Here is a 17,377-nt window from a genome sequence, read left to right on the forward strand (position 1 = left end):
TATTTTTTTACTTTTTAATCTCAGGAAAGTTGCAAATAATGCAATATTCATTCATTAATTTTTCATAAAATTATTAGTCTCAGGTACATTTTGTGTCAAAAGGCTCATTATTATTTATTTACTTGCTTACTTATCCTAGAGAGTTTGTTTGTGCCAAAAAGATTCATTTTTTTGGAACTGAGTAAAGAACCCTAATTTTGACGAGTTTTTATACATGGATGATCTACTAAAGCTGATAACACTGTTGTTTCGAATGACGTCTAATTAATGAGAATTAAGGTCCTTGGTATTAAACACACACTTCCCTTCCAGTCATCTCTGATGTAGATCTGATAACGTGGCTGATCTGAAAGTGTCATCGCCACATCAGCTCTGCTACATCCTCCAGCAGTCAGTCTGAGCCTGCTGTCGTTCAGAGAATCAGATGTTTGCTGTCAGCAAGAACCTGCTCAAAATCTGATGCCCTCTCTTTTTAATTGGATATCATTGTGTTGGACAGCTCAGTGTTTTATTATGATTCGTGAGTTCAGGTGTCTTGTTAAACAAACAGCATTTTTCTCACAAAAGCCAAACATCTATTCATTGTCAAAATTGTTGGGGGCAGCGCAGATGTTTGCTTTCTTTGTCTTACGCCTACAGACACAAAAATGTCTTTCTATTGTGTCAGTGCTGCTATTCACCAGAAAAAGTTAATTGCAGCTGTGGAAGACACAATACTTATATAACTCACAAGACAACCAGCTCTAGCAGAAATATGATCAAAAGATATTAAAAATTACTGATTATATTTATAATAATAATGAAAACATTTACTAAATAGATATATAAAATAAATCAATTATTGCCTTTTCAGCCATTCCCATTATCAAACTGATCATTATATTATATTGTTAAATAAAGTGAATTAATTCTTCATAGCAGATGGTAGATTATTTCGGCGGGTTGTCCTTTGTGCCCCTCTTATGCCCTCTGTGCCTCGTACGCCCACGCAGCGCCATGTTGGGATGGGTTCACAGCCCATTTTGTTTGCGTTGGCTTTGGTGTTGCGTGGGGGTTTGGTGACCCCTGCACACGACGATTAATCAAACGTCACTCTGTGATTTCTCCAAAACTCATTATTCCTTTTTTATGACACAACACGCCTCTGTTAAATGCAGTTTTTTGATAAATCACCCCTTTATGCATGTACACACTTCATCTGAATTTTTTTACTTATTGAATCAAAGAAATTAATTTCCAGGTTTGCTAACTGATTATTTACAACATCAGTTGTTTTATTCACAAAGAAAGAGAGACTTCATTTTCATAAATTAGAAAATGACCTTTAAAAAGTTTGGAGTTGGTCAAATTTTACAGAAAAAATAATAATGTGAAATATTGTTTTCTATTTTAAAATGTATTCCTGTGATGCAAAGCTGAATTTTCAACATCATTACCTTCAGAAATCATTCTAATATGCTGATTTGATTATTAAGAATCATTTCTTATTATTATCAGTGTTAAAAACAGCTGTGCGGCTTAATATTTTTGATAGAACCATGATATATATATATATATTAGGATTCCTCTGGTGAATAGAAAGATCAAAAGGACAACAATTATTAGAAATAGAAATGTTTTGTAATGTTATAAATGTCTTTTACTGTCACCTTTTGATAGGTCTAGCTGAACAGAATTATTCATTCATTAAAACAAAAGTACTGACCCCAAACTTTTGAACGTATATCTTTTAGAAGTCTCCTGTCTCCTAGACGGCCATCAGGACAAGACCACAGGAACCAGATGAGTCCTTTGCACAATCTGATTCTGCTTTAGCCTAGATTTAAGCTGCTGATTTTGCCTGGCCAGAGGAGAATGACACTGTTTTGACAAACTATTTCCCCGTCTAAATACTGTAAAGCTGATATAAAGCCACCCAGATTTATATCAAGCTGACGTAAAGCTGCTTTGACACAATTTGCATTGTTAAAAGAGCTATACAAATAATAGTGACTTGACTAGAAAAAAATGTGGAAATCCAAATAGTTTTTTTTCCTCAGTCTTAATTCTCAGGGAAAAAAAACAAAACAGTTCTCACACCCATACACTCCTTCAACATTGTACAATTCAATTGTGAGTTTAACACTTACCGTTCTTAACGGCCGCATTCTGCTGAATGCGTGTTTGGTTTTCATGACGAGCATTGAGCTTTTCTCTTGTCCGGGTTCTTCACGGCTTTCTTCTGCTGTTCGCCCAAACGCAGCCGACACTGATAACATATAGTCCTCTACATCTCTCAGAGGAGGTTCATATATGCTTTTCCATTCATTCAGAAACCAACCAAAAAACTGGACAAGGCACTTGTTCCCACCTCCAAACACCCTCACAATTGGAGCTGGTATGGTAATGAGAGAGATTTGGGGAGGCCGGCTGATTGAGCCAGAGAGCGTCTCTTTGAGTCGGGATGGGGGCGGCGTAGGTGTGAGGGTTTGGTTTAAGCGTGTTACTCTTAAGGCATGGCGTCCCAAACAGCTGACTCTCAAGTGATGGCGTCCAGAGCAACAGCAAACCAGCTAAGAGTTTTTGATTTATAGAACATTCTGAGAATGTTAGTTTTTGATTCCAGGAATGTTCTAAGAACAGCTTTTGGAGGTTTGTATTTGTTTAGCCAGTAAAGATACCTATATGGAAATAGAATGTTCTTTTTAGGTAGCCAGAACATTAGGAGAACATTCTATGTTTGCTGGGAACAACCCAGATAACTACACTATTGTCTTACTTTTCAGTTTTGATCACTTTTTCATACTTTTGATGTAAACACCTGACTGAAGAGCTTTATACACATAAATATATACTGATCTAAAAACCCTAATTTATTTTAATTCAAAACTCAAAAGTTATCTTGATCTATTTACTTGATTTACTTACCCTCAATTATATTATCATGTGTTTCTATAGTAAGTGTAATTTGTTTGGGCAGAACACTGTCAGGGCTGAATGTTATGGTTTCACTGCATGCTGGTCATTTAGATTTTGGCTGATGTTTCAGAATTGCCGTCCAGCAGAACCACAAAGAATCGCTTACATGCCTAGAGCTCGAGATGATACAGCAACTAAATTACTGTTTAATCCACTGCCAGAGAACAAGGGACAGTCTGTAATTAACAATAGGAAATAAAGCAATACATATTTATCTCATGTGAAACTGTGCTAATGTCACTACTTCACCAGAATCATTAGTAGTTTATACTGGGTGTGCAATAGATTGTTATTTAGTGTCAGTCTGTAAAAAATATGGCAGAGTGAATGTGGCACAAATGCTCATATATAATAGTTTATATGTATAGATTTAAATTACTTTATGTAAAGTGTTATTTTAATTTGAATTAAAAACTAAAATGAATAAGATTTATATAAATATTCCTACCAAAATAATTTATAAAATGTGTTATTTCGTACATGGCCCACATGGCCCTGTGTGAAAAAGTGCTTGCTCCCTAAACCTAATAACTGGTTGGGCCACCCTTAGCAGCAACAACTGCAATCAAGCGTTTGTGATAACTTGCAATGAGTCTGTTACAGCACTGTGGAGGAATTTTGGCCCACTCATCTTGGCAGAATGGTTGTACTTCAGCCACATTGGAGGGTTTTCGAGCATGAACCGCCTTTTTAAGGTCATGCCACAGCATCTCAATAGGATTCAGGTCAGGACTTTGACTAGGCCACTCCAAAGTCTTCATTTTGTTTTTCTTCAGCCATTCAGAGGTGGATTTGCTGGTGTGTTTTGGATCATTGTCCTGCTGCAGAACCCAAGTTCGCTTCAGCTTGAGGTCACGAACAGATGGCCGGACATTGTCCTTCAGGATTTTTTGGTAGACAGCTGAATTCATGGTTGCATTTATCACAGCAAGTCTTCCAGGTCCTGAAGCAGCAAAACAGCCCCAGACCATCACACTACCACCACCATATTTTACTGTTGGTATGATGTTCTTTCTCTGAAATGCTGTGTTACTTTTACGCCAGATGTAATGGGACACACACCTTCCAAAAAGTTCAACTTTTGTCTCGGCAGTCCACAGAGTATTTTCCCAAAAGTCTTGGGGATCATCAAGATGTTTTCTGGCAAAACTGAGACGAGTCTTTATGTTCTTTTTGCTCAGCAGCGGTTTTCGTCTTGGAACTCTGCCATGCAGGCCATTTTTGTCCAGTCTCTTTCTTATGGTGGAGTCATGAACACTAACCTTAACTGAGGCAAGTGAGGCCTGCAGTTCTTTAGATGTTGTTGTGGGGTCTTTTGTGACCTCTTTGATGAGGCGTCGCTGCGCTCTTGGGGTAATTTTGGTCGGCCGGCCACTCCTGGGAAGGTTCACCACTGTTCCATGTTTTCGCCATTTATGGATAATGGCCCTCACTGTGGTTCGCTGGAGTCCCAAAGCTTTAGAAATGGCTTTATAACCTTTCCAGACTGATAGATCTCAATTACTTTCTTCTCATTTGTTCCTGAATTTCTTTGGATCTCAACATGATGTGTAGCTTTTGAGGATCTTTTGGTCTGCTTCACTTTGTCAGGCAGGTCCTATTTAAGTGATTTCCTGATTGCGAACAGGTGTGGCAGTAATCAGGCCTGGGTGTGGCTAGAGAAACTGAACTCAGGTGTGATAAACCACAGTTATGATAGTAGATGTTATGTTATTTCAACAGTTATTTTCACACAGGGCCATGTGGGTTTGGATTCAAGAGAAAAATACGTTGTGACAATACGTCACGACTTTTTTACTTTACTATTTTGTTTTCCCTTCATAAAAACCCCCTTCATTTAAAAACTGCATGTTGTGTTTACTTGTGTTATCTTTGATTAATATTTAAATTTGTTTGATGATCTGAAACATTAAAGTGTGACAAACATGAAAGGATGGAGGCCAACACTTTTCCACACCACTGTACATACTTTATACAATATTTTTACAAATCTATTTTAGTTCAGCTTTGACTTTTATTTTAGCTAGTTAGCTTTAAATCAATGACCAACATTTTTTAAATAAAAAAATAGTTTTTAATTGTTTATTTCACAATAGTATATATATATCTTTAAAATGTTTCTCTTTAGCTTTTTACATTTATATAGAATTATTATATAAATTTGATAAATTCTGTATAAATATATAATTTATATAATACAATATTTTTCTAAATCTGTTTTAGTTGTAGTAATTTTAGTACTTCAGCTTAGACATACTTATTTCAGTTAGATAGCTTTATTTCAATGTCCAAAAATATCTATATTTTTAAATGATTTAGTGTGCATATAGATATGTATATGTATGTATCTATGTATGTATATATATATATATATATATATATATATATATATATATATAAAATGTTGCATCCATTTTTATAGTCATAGCAGATGAACTGATGAATAATTTTAACAAATTCTAAGCAGATATAAGCATACAATAATAACCCAAGCCAAGTATTTCTGGACAAGAAGCTTTTCCACAGGGATCAGTGAACCCCCATCACGCAAAATTCCCCATGCGTAGGAGGAAAGAGCAGGAAGATGGATGACCAAGCCTCTATAGTTTGATGGTATTGCCCATGTCATCAGCGAGAAACAAAGACAGAAAGCAGCAGCACGGAGAGGATGGGGAGCGTGGATCATTAGATGGAAAATCAACACGGGACCAGCTGAAATACCACTGTCGCTCTCATTGTCCACGACTTTCTCTTTATGCCGTTCATCTGTGTGAAAATAGTGTGTGCTTAAATTTCATAACGTGAATGACAGAAGTTGAGTTAATTAGATGTTGTTAATGTTATGTCTGATTTCAGTTGTTCAGCCTTGTCCTGTTCAGTCAGCAGATATTGCTCAGGGCTCCTCAAATGATTCTTGGACCGGTCAAAGACAAAACATCCACCCCCAGTGAAGGAGCACATGCTGGAGTACACATATTCAATAAAATCAACCAATCAGAAAAAACCTTTAAATGATCAAATCAGTCATACAAATATCAGATGAAAAGAGACTAAAAAGAAAATACATGCCTTGGAACAGCTCTCAATTTCTTAAACTATTACCCCTAATCCAATTTATCTATTTAGCGTCTTTAACTGTAGAATTTCACATTATTTCAACTTTGTCACAGTAGAAATTCAGTCTGAATAGATCAGTTGTGACATTTGTAATTTGTGGCAAGAAAAAGCTGTAAACAACCACATTTTCCTCCAGTTAAAGTAGTTCACCAAAAAATGAAAATCCTAATCATTTTCTCACCCTCCACTTGTTCCAAACCAAAGGTATTTTGAAGAATGTTGGTAACCAAACAGCTGACGGTAGCCATTGACTTTAATAGAATACTATGGAAGTCAATGGTTACCAGCATCTATTTGGTTACCAACATTCTTCAAAATATATATACCTTTATTTAACCAGGAAGACTCACAGATTAAAATGTCTTTTCCAGAAGTGTCCTGGCCAAGACAGGCAGCCGAGTTTGCAAATAACAACCAACATTACAAACCAACATATAACCAGTTCACGCCATTAAGTTGCTCTAGTTTACATAGTAAGGACTTAAAATAATTATAAGACACCAAGTTTTGTAACTTCATCTCCTTTTGGAGAAGGTTTCAATCTGAGGCGGCAGCATATTTAAAAGAGCTCAGTTCTGACAAAGGGCATACAGAGATGATCATTTTATTGAGAACGTAATAAATCATTTCCAAACAAAGGAACTCATTCATATCATCTTTTGTGTTCAACAGCTGAAAGAAACCCATACAGGTTTGGAAAAAACTTAAGAATTTAAAAGAAATCTCTTTAAACTACTTTGCTTGAAATATAACTTTTTGATGTCTCTATTGGCCAATACACATACACATACATCTCAAAAAATGTGAATATCGTGAACAAAGTTCATTTTTTCTTGTAACTTATTTCAAAAAGTAAAACTTTCATATATTTTAGATTCATTGCATGTAAAGTCAAAAAGTTTTTTTGTTTTAATTTTTATGATTGGAGCTTACAGCTCATGAAAGTCAAAAATCAGTATCTCAAAATATTGGAATATTTACATTTGAGTTTCAATAAATGACCATCCCTACAGTATACATTCATGGTATCTCTTGTTCTTTGAAACCACAATAATGGGGAACACTGCTGACTGAGAATCTATGGGGTATTGTCAAGAGGAAGATGAGAGACACCAGACCCAACAATGCAGATGACCTGAAGGCCGCTATCAAAGCAACCTGGGTTTCCATTACACCTGAGCAGTGCCACAGGCTGATTGCCTCCATGCCACGCCGCACTGATGCAGTAATTCATGCAAAAGGAGGCCCAACCAAGTATTGAGTGCATAGAAATGAACATACTTTTCAGAAGCCTGACATTTCGGTTTAAAATATACATTTTTTATTGATCTTATGTAATATTAACATTTTCTGAGACACTGCATTTTGGGCTTTCATTATCTGCAAGCCATAATCATCAACATTTCAAGAAATAAAGGCTTGAAATATTTCACTCTATGTGTAATGCATCTATATAATACATGAGTTTCACTTTCTGAAATGAGTGACAAAAAATATTGACCTTTTTCATGATATTCTCATTTTTTGAGATGTACCTGTATTTGGACATTTGGATGAAAACGTGTCCAGCGCACGTATTTTAAACGTGTATTTGTAGCACTTTAGAAGATTTCTATCTATCAGATAATGTGACTTAGTACAGTGTCTGTGATTTTAGATACATTTATGTCTGTGTTGTCCAGCAGATGGCGTCATACACTGTTAAGTCACTCAGACACGTGTCGCGTCACTACAAAGCGCTCGTGAAGTTGCGCAAGGTGTTGAGCAAGTGTTGCCAAGTGCCCGGTTTTAAAGTGCTACTTTAACACTGTTGCCGAGGTTTGTTTTTCACGTCCATGTTGAAACGACCGCAATAATGTGATATTTTTATTTTTTACCAGGGGACCCCGCCTCGAAACGCGATTAGGCTAGTTTTACAAACTAGTTTTGAGTAGCACTTAGGGGGGTTTTACTGTGAACATCTGGCAACCCTGGTCTGCTGCTGTTTGTCTTGATGGAAACATTGTGAAATCTGTCTGTCTGCAGTAATGGACAGCCCTCTGAATCGTGTAAGTGATTTTTGTTTTAACACAGTATTATATAAAATGTTCTGGCAACCTGTGGTTACTTGAGCACCTGGTACAAGTCTTTCTCTTGTGGCCTTATGTATTTATACTTTTAAATGTCTATCATAAATTTATTGTGATTACCAAATGCTAATTGGTCAGGCCCTTATGTGTAAATAAATAAATAAATAAATTAAATTTATACATATAACATCCCTGCTGAAAAAAACAATAGAACCCTGCCCTAAAAACAATAGAAAATGTAATGTATTTAATGGTTATAATGGGAATTGTATTGGTTTTAATGGAAACTATAATGGTGTCTACTGGTATGTGATGGATTCTATTGGTGGGATGTTAAATCCTATTGGAAAAATGCCCAAACACACTACAAAAAGGAATTTTGTAATGGTTTTACTTGAAAAAGCTAATGGTTCATAATTTTAATGGAAACCTAAGGCCAACGCTTTTGAATATTTTAATATTCAAATACAAAGTGGAAGCGTTTTTAAAAAGTTTAAGTATGGTAGTAGTTGAAAATATATCACAAAAATCTCAACTGTTTTTGTGTGTGTGTAAAGACAGGCCCAAAATGGAATCTGGAGAATGTTTTCTCATTTTTTTGCCAAATTTAGGACAAAATATACAGAATAGATTTAGATAACGTAATTTGCCGTAAATATGTACCAGATTCTACTTACAGGACACAGTAGCACATGGATTGCAAAGATTTATTTATTTAGTCATTTAGCAGACGCTTTTATCCAAAGCGACTTACAAATGAGGACATAAGAAGCAATCAAAACCAACAAAAGAGCAACAACGTGCAAGTGCTATTACAAGTCTTGGTTAGCCTAACGCAGTACAGACAATTATTATTATTATTGTCATTTTTTAATAAAAAGACAGATAAAATACAATTAGAATAGATAGTGCTAGAGTTAGAGGGTCAAGTAAAGATGGAACAGATGAGTTTTTAGCCGTTTCTTGAAGATGGGTAAGGATTCGGCGGCTCGGATCGAGTTGGGCAGGTCATTCCACCAGATGGGAACAGTTAATGAAAAAGTCCTTGAAAGTGTTTTTCTGTGTCTTTGGGATGGTACAATAATTCGTTGTTCACTTGAAGAACGCAAGCTTCTAGAGGGCACATAAGTCTGAAGATGCACTCTGAAGTTTGAATTTCTTACGTTTGAAATCTCTTATGCGTTTATTTAACCAAAACGGTAATACTGTTAAATATTATTACAATTTAAAATGTTTGTTTTCCGTTTCAATATATTTTAAATTGTAACATATTTGATTTTATGTGATGGCAAAGCTGAATTTTCAGCATCATTATTCCAGTCTTCATTATCTGCAGAGATAATGACAGACATCTCCCACAGCAGCGACTGATCAAGATGAGCTGCAAACAGATTCAACTCAAAGGAAAGCTCCTGGTCAGCCCTTCAAAACACACCTGTACCAGTCCAACAGCCCTCCAAAGTCCTCCACTCGGCTGGAAGGCTGCCAAAGACGACCAGACTCGGCTGGAAGAGCAGAGCACTGCCATCGCTGACCTGTGGAAGCTCGTGGCGGTTCTGCTGCTGGAGAACAAGCAGTTGCTGGAAGAGCATGAGAAACTGAAGGCAGAGAATGCTAGTCTGAAGAGAGACCTGTATGAGGAGCATCAGAGCCCTCCGGCTTCTCTAGATCAGCCTTCACTGCTGGGTATTAGGCTCCTACAGGTGCCTTCTGATCTCCAGCAGGAGATCCAGCTGCTGTTGAAGATGGCAAATGACAGCAAGAGCACCGCTCAAAAGATTGGATAATAAACATAGTCTCTTATGCTCACCAAGGCTGCATTTATTTGATCAAAGACATAGTACAACAGTAAAAGGGATATGTTATTACTATTTAAAATAACTTTTTTATATTAATGTATTTTAAAATGTAATTAATTCCTGTGATGGTAAAGCTAAGCTTGCTTAATCCTAACTGTTGGATGGTGTCTTGGTTTCCGCAACAAAATAGTTTCAAGATTAATAAGAAATGTTTCTTGAGTATTAAATCAGCATATTAGAATGATTTCTGAAGGATTTGCCATCACAAAAATAAGTTAAATTTTAAAATGTATTCAAATACAAAATAGTTCTTTTAAATTGTAATATTTCACAATATTAAGGCTGTTTTACAATCAAATAAATGCAGCCTTAAAGAAACCGCTTTAAAAAACAACCAAACAAAAAAATCTTAATCATGATGTCTATATTGGGTCAAAGTACCCAATTTATTTACATTTTTAAATACGTGTTCCTAGTCTTACTAAACATACATTAATAATAATAAATCAGGAAAAACTTTTTCTTGAACACACCCGAAATACATAATCACAGAAGTAAAATGTGGTACTAGTAGGTGATAGTTAAACGGCATTTGTTTGAAAACTACATTTGCACTTTATGAAAGAGTAAGTGAGGGGAATCAAGTGAAATACACTTGTGGATGGGTTTTTTTTTTACATGAGCAATGGGAAATACAGTCTTATTAAAGTAGTTAAATTCAGGTTTGTTTTCACCTACAGAACACTGTTACTTTTGCATTGTTTCTGTTAAAGTTTGAAGCTGGTTACAATTCACTACCATTATATACACAATATACAGGCAATTTTCTATTCATTTCTCCTTTTGTGGTCTGAAAAATGAGAGGTCGCACAGCATTTGACCAGGTTAAGTAAAAAAAAAAAAGATTGAAGTTTTGATTTTGAGTGAACTATCCCTTTAAATAACCTAGAAAACCAACTAAATCTTATAATGGATATGAATGGATCCCGAAAACAGGCATGGCAGACAAATCAATTTTGATTTTTCCATTTTTAATGGAAAATGTAAAACATCTCTTTAACCTCAATGTACATACAGTAGCAAACAACACATACAGCAAATAAAGCACACCATGTTATAGAAAATCATAATATATTTTTATATATGTATATTCTGCTATTTACATATTACATTTCAGCTGAAAATTTCACAAGATCTCTCTTTTTTTTTAAACAAACACAGAATAAACTGTAATCCTTTAATATTGTCCCTCTGCACAGTGAATATTTGCCAAACTGTAAATAATTTAATGTTGCTTATACATAATAAAACCTGTCCGTTTGGCAGCTGCTGATGTGATGGAATGCTGCTATGATTGTGTTGGAATCGCTGCTCGCTAAAACTGTCCAAAACACAGCATGACAACATGGTGAACACTTTGCAGTGCAAGAACTACTAATAAAGAACACGAATCATTATCGCCTTTGGAACAACATGTATTGGCCGGTGTCGCTCTTTCTAAAGGTTTTCCGTGGTCTTCTGCAAGTGCAGCAAGTGGAAGTGATGGGCTTTGAAGTTCATTGCACCTGTTTGGAGAGCACAGTGTACTACTTTTATCTCTCTGTTTGTTGTACCTCCACCCCTTACTACGCTTCCTGTCTGTGCAGGAAGACATGATGGGGAAGTTCAAACAAAGAGAATAAAATCAAAGAGAAGACAGTGACATCCTAGAGGAAGTCACAGAATCTTGCAGAGTGGCCCATTTTATTAGAATCACGTCTTAAGAGATTTCTTGCTGGAGAATCCTGGGATTGTCTTTATGCTCCAAGGGTATGGACAGAGGTGGAGGAGATGCATTGTCAGGACTCCTCCTGTTTCACATCGTCTGTGTTCTTCTCCTTCAAATGGTTCCTCAGTGTGGCTACAGCATCTTTCACAGAATGATAAAAGATGTTCTTCACCTGAACAATCAAGAGAGATGAAAAGATATTGTGGAATCAGATTTGACTCATGCCTAATTACACTTTCGAACAAAATAAAACATTATAGTATCAAGTTAAAGGATTATAAAACTGCAATAGCAATTTTGGCTACATCATGTCACTTGTCATAAAAAAAACTGGAATACACTAATACAGTTGGCATCTTACACTTGCCGACTTTATAAGTGGCTAGAGCAGAAAAACTGGGAATTATACACAAAACGATTGAGGATCACACACTACCAGATTTTCAAGTTGTTGCGAGCACAACAAAATTGCAAGCCTCCACATGTGCCTCATTGTTAGGAGACGCAGGAGAGCTGAACAATGTGTTCTAAAATCAGTGCAAAATATCAAACATGTGATATCCTCCGACTGGATGAAATCATAGTCTGAAGCTAGAAAATCAAAGTCTGTGTCCATCATACACTATACATTTTCGGTGACTCCTCTAGACTGTAAATCTGGTCAACTGATGTATTCCAGCCTCAAACCAGAATTAGAGAGAAAAAAATGACAATGCTCTGTGAGACAATCCCACACAACAAATTAGAAAGTAACGTTATGTAAAGCATGATTTTGGACCGATGAGATTCCACTATGGCTAGGGTTACCAGCATGATGCAGAAGAAATGGAAACTAAATGATTAATAAAACAGGTCACAGTAGGTAGAAGAAAGGTACCTGGAGTTTGTCTTCATAGTTCATTTGGTCTTTGAGAGGGCGGAGCTCTTGGGTTAGATAATAGGAGTTGTGCGCATGTTCAGGGGACACAAAGTCCACATTCACTTGGATGCAACTGTGCAGATTAATCACCTAAAAAAAAAAACACACACGGCAGGTGTAAATACTGAATACTGAACACCTGGTGGAGTGACCGCTTTAGGAAACCAGTCATCCTTCCCAAGAGCCCAGGACGGATTGCTTTAGTGAGTGTGGTAATGTACCTGGTGCAGAGCTCCAGCAGGGATGATAACAGCATCTCCATGGAACTGGAGGAGTGTGCGGCTCTCTATGCCATATTCATCCTGTAGCCTCTGCCTCAGCCTGGGGCTCAGATACCAGCTGCCTTCACGCAGGGGGTCGGAATCACCGTCCAACTCTGAGTCAGAGTCTGCCTCTGGATCCGCTTCAGCCTGCTGCTCAGCAGCGACCTGCAAACACAAAGCAGCATAAATATCATATTCTCATTGATGGGGGGTGTCTATTAAAACAGCAATACATGTTTAGTGAACTAATTTAATCTAGATGAAATATAAAGCTAATGGATGGTTTTAGGAACATCGACAGGGAGAACAACAAAGGGCACAAGACACAGCCTTGTGGAACACCATACTGAATTAGTGCTATATCGGACAACTCATCCCTTACCAGCAATTAAATAAGCTCATAAGCTTTACATGATCAAGGAATGCAGTACCTTTTGTAGAAACTCCTGGATCTTTTGTAGGTCTTTACTCATGTAGATGTGCCACAGAGCACCTGGCGTCTCATTAGGGTCTTTCAGTCGTTTCTTTACACTCTCATCCAGAACTTCTCCTTCCAAGAGCTTTAGAACCCCTATCACAAAGGGTTTGACAGCCAAATTAATGCAATCTTACACACAAATTATTGCTCACAATTTTTCATAAAAGTTCTTATGGTGGCATATGTCTGTAATAACGTAAGTATACTGCTGAGTGGCAAATCTCAAGCCTAAATCTAATAAACAAAAAACATTTGAATTTTCATCAATCAACATTCAAACAGCTTTAAAAGAGGCATTATGGAAGCAATGATCTCACGCAAAGTCAACGAATGTGTTAATGAAAAACTATTGACTGTTGAATCATCCTATTTTCAAAATCCATATACAGAATGTTTTTGCATCCAGATTCGCCTCTCTTACAAAGCAAATAATTTTACTGTTAAATATTGTATATGCAAACCTACTAAGGCAAATTACATATTTTAGAGGAAAACATCAGTGCCACAATATCATGTTTACGTACACGTACCTGCTTTGGATGAGGCTCCGTTTCCTTTGGCCACCCCAACATATACCAGAATACTCATGGTGTCTGAGATTTCAACATGGAGATTGCTGGTCCCGAAGTCTTGTTCTGGACATGTTGTTACACCTGAACAAACACTGGAACATAAGGTCCATTGCATAACACAGAGCACAACAGCACTGTCAGTGAGTACAGGAAAGAAAGAATACCGTGGGCGCAGCAGAGGCGAGGACCAAGGTCAGGTCGAATGAAGAAGGCGGGCAGATGTGAGGCCAGGTTCAGATGTGCCTCTGGGTCTGTGTACTCTGGTACTGGCAAAGACTTCATCACATCTTGATATCTGCGGTGGGTGAAAGCATTACATCATCAAATTCCTTTGTCTCAAAAATATCAGTAAAACCCCATTACACACCATTAAATCAAATGTGATTTTTTTTAAATGAAAAAAATATATATATAATAGTATTACACTTATTATAATAATGTGTACAATTGTGTTTACTTTATAATTGTATGGTTTAAGCTAATTTGATGGTTTAATAAGAAAATTAAGCACTCGTTTATGGTGAATTCTTGTTTTGTTTGTGATTTTTATTCCAATTTATTTTCAAATCAAGAAATAATGTAGAATCTGATGGACGTATGTGTAAAATAAAAAGCAATTCTGCATTTTTAATTAATTGGAAGACTGACAGATATTTATCACTTATTTCTCTATTATTTCTGGAACTTCTTGTACTCTTTTACTGCATGCCTGAGTTCCAAGCTTGAGAAGAGGTTTATTCAAATACTGGTGAAAGTATATTCAAATCAAGGAAGCATTAGCAGTACAAAGTGGTATTCTATGCAAATTCTAGTGATGTCTGAAAGACAACATATGCTTCAAAATGTTTCCAAGGGCGGCAATACCTGGCAGGCATGAGGGACAAAAACTCCTCCCCTGATGGCCAGTCTTTCAGTCTATACACCACTGACTCCCCCTTATCAGATTTAGGTCTCTCTGTGGGTCACATACACAAGAATGCAAATAACATTTAGTCCACAGCCACAGTCAAACAGCAAAATCATATTCAGCAAAGTAGAATAGAACTATGAGTACTTAATCACTCACTTGACACATCTTCAAAACCATCCCAGAACTCCTTGACCTTGGAGTTTGTGATGCTACCATCTCTGCAGTTGTAGAGGTCACTATGAAGGCTGGAGAACTCACGGCTGAAGTGCTCAGGCTTCCACAGATTAGCATTCAAACTCTTGTGCAATCCGGACACCAGCACTGGCTAAAAGAGACATTGCACCAACTACAGCTTCAGAAGCATACAATATGATGATTCTTTTTACATTGTGTTTTCATACAAGAAGCCGCTTTGAATGTCTTAGTTTAAAATAATCAAAATCAATGGTTACTTTTAAGTAATTAAATCCCAAGAGTTTTCATCCCGTCAATCCTAATTTTTACAGAAAGTAAAACTGTAATTCACTGTAACTTCTCTTATGAGTTAATTTCCTTTTCATCCAGTATCTGTAGAGATATAGTTAATACTCCACTAGCGTGAGCATTACAAACCTGCTCTTGTGTCCAGTTCTCTTTGAACAGTCTTTGGTTGCCTTGGTGACGGTGATCTTTGAGCCAAAGCAGCCGGTGGTTTCCTAGCCAATCGTGAGGGACAATGGCGTGGAGATCAGCCAATGGGCTTTCATCAAGCTTCACACCCTCTGGCTGCTGCCCCACCTCCCCCTCTGGCAGCGAATCCTGATTCAGCCCCACCCTGGCCATCTTTGTAGCGGGAATCTTATTTTCTACTACAGAAGCAATGATGTCATCCAGGATGTTAGGCACACGAGTGTTTTGGGCTACCTAAAGAATGAAGCATGAATAGAGTTTGTTACAAGTCATACACCTAGTTTATTTATCATCATCTTGTATTCTTTTATTTACCAGTCTATATATGTATCTAACCTGTTCAGACAAGTTGTAAACTGGTGCAAAGGCACCTCCGGTGGCCCCGAGACGTAACTTCCCAGCTGTGGAGGTCAAAAGGTCACGCAATGTTGATCCTTGTTCGGGGCTTGTGGACTTCCTACTGTGAGCTTCCATACCATCACACCCTGCTTTCTCTATAAATAAGAGGAAACAATGGTAGGATTTCATGGTAGGCAGGGCTACCTTCATGTTGTGAACAGTGCTGTCAATTGATTAAAATTTTTTTTAACTAATTAATCAAACATTTTTTCTGAGATTAATCCCACCTAACATTAAAGCTTTCAAAGACACTTATAATGCAATAATTTCACATTCAATCTTCAGATTAATGTAGAAACAACAAAGGCAGTATATTTTTAATATTTGTTTAATGGCATCTCCTTTTTATGACTGAAGGGGAGTATCACTGATACCAATACTGATGTCTTTATGAAGTTCTTTTTTCCCCTAATATTTAACCATTGACTATATGTAATGTTGACTATATTAACGTTACAGTATAAATGAGAGCTATCAATTTTAACATTTATTAGACTTTTTAAATAAATGTCACATTTACCTGTGCCCTTCAGCAAGTAGGAAATATACAGAAATTGAATAAAGTTAGTCAAACACTAAATTCTAACTTAAATATAGATGAAAACTTAAAGCTACAAAAGTTATTTATATCCTCTTTTTTCTTTTGTTCTTCGATTAACAGACATCACAGCAGCTGGGATATTTGGTTATTTGGCTGCTATGATTTTTAAGAGCTGCCGCTGCTGAACGTGAAACATATCTGACACACATGCTCGTAGTTTCATTTGCGTTTTAATGCAAAATAATACAGGCTACAGTGTGCGTCGCCCTATTTGTGTGTGCAATTGAAGAGCATGCGCTATGTGCTATGAGCACAGTTTAACAGCTAACAGAAACATTTGTTTTTACTGACATGTAGCCTGACAACATTTTTAATGCAGTTAAACTGGAAAACATTAATCGCCCTAATTTTGACAGCACTAGTTGAGAAAAAATACAAACAACCAATAAAGCGTCTTGTTGTTCATTGCTTGTTGTGGACTACATTTAAATGAAAAAGATACAAGTTCAGATTGGATGAATGATGTTTTGAGTGTTTGTGTAGGACATTCCTTACCTCTTTTCTCAGTGTGTGCTTTCACTGTGACATGCGAGTTCTTCTGCTGATCTGGGATCTGCCGGCTCTTCAAGTCACTCTGATCCGTGTCTGAAAGCTGATGTCACACCAAACACTCTTTCATAAAATGTTATTCATTCAACTATTCAGCTTCACATGCATCTAAACATTCCTGTAGTCCAAGCAGCAGAGCAGAGGTGTCCAATCTTGCTCCTGGAAGGCGAATGTTTGGCGAATGTACTAATAAAATATATACTTTGAATGCAATCTTTGAATGCAAAAGTTGCTTTGGATAAAAGCGTCTACCAAATGCATAAATGTAAATGCAAAGCGGAACTCTAAACTTGCCAGGAAATAAAT

General features: G+C 36.8%; 2 protein-coding genes across 2 annotated transcripts in view; one reads left to right on the forward strand and one right to left on the reverse strand.

Moving 5' to 3' along the window:
• Positions 1 to 8,090: 8,090 nt before the first annotated feature.
• Positions 8,091 to 10,081, forward strand: nrbf2a (nuclear receptor binding factor 2a). Its single transcript, XM_079444002.1, has 2 exons — positions 8,091 to 8,123; positions 9,506 to 10,081. Exons 1-2 carry the CDS (start codon positions 8,103 to 8,105, stop codon positions 9,929 to 9,931), a joined length of 447 nt encoding a protein of 148 aa, XP_079300128.1. The 5' UTR covers positions 8,091 to 8,102; the 3' UTR covers positions 9,932 to 10,081.
• Positions 10,082 to 10,954: 873 nt separating this feature from the next.
• The window catches only part of jmjd1ca (jumonji domain containing 1Ca), a 65,828-nt gene continuing 59,405 nt past the window's right edge, over positions 10,955 to 17,377 (reverse strand). Inside the window, exons 17-27 of the mRNA XM_079443980.1 lie at positions 17,018 to 17,114; positions 15,859 to 16,016; positions 15,466 to 15,756; positions 15,010 to 15,178; positions 14,808 to 14,898; positions 14,108 to 14,238; positions 13,902 to 14,024; positions 13,325 to 13,464; positions 12,852 to 13,058; positions 12,589 to 12,720; positions 10,955 to 11,883 (exon numbers count right to left, since the gene is read on the reverse strand). Coding sequence (XP_079300106.1) covers positions 11,782 to 11,883; positions 12,589 to 12,720; positions 12,852 to 13,058; positions 13,325 to 13,464; positions 13,902 to 14,024; positions 14,108 to 14,238; positions 14,808 to 14,898; positions 15,010 to 15,178; positions 15,466 to 15,756; positions 15,859 to 16,016; positions 17,018 to 17,114 — 1,641 coding nt within the window. The 3' untranslated portion in view covers positions 10,955 to 11,781. The remainder of the gene's footprint in view (positions 11,884 to 12,588; positions 12,721 to 12,851; positions 13,059 to 13,324; positions 13,465 to 13,901; positions 14,025 to 14,107; positions 14,239 to 14,807; positions 14,899 to 15,009; positions 15,179 to 15,465; positions 15,757 to 15,858; positions 16,017 to 17,017; positions 17,115 to 17,377) is intronic.

This window comes from Barbus barbus, assembly GCF_936440315.1.
Source record: "Barbus barbus genome assembly, chromosome: 20".
In the NCBI taxonomy this organism is placed as follows: domain Eukaryota; kingdom Metazoa; phylum Chordata; class Actinopteri; order Cypriniformes; family Cyprinidae; genus Barbus; species Barbus barbus.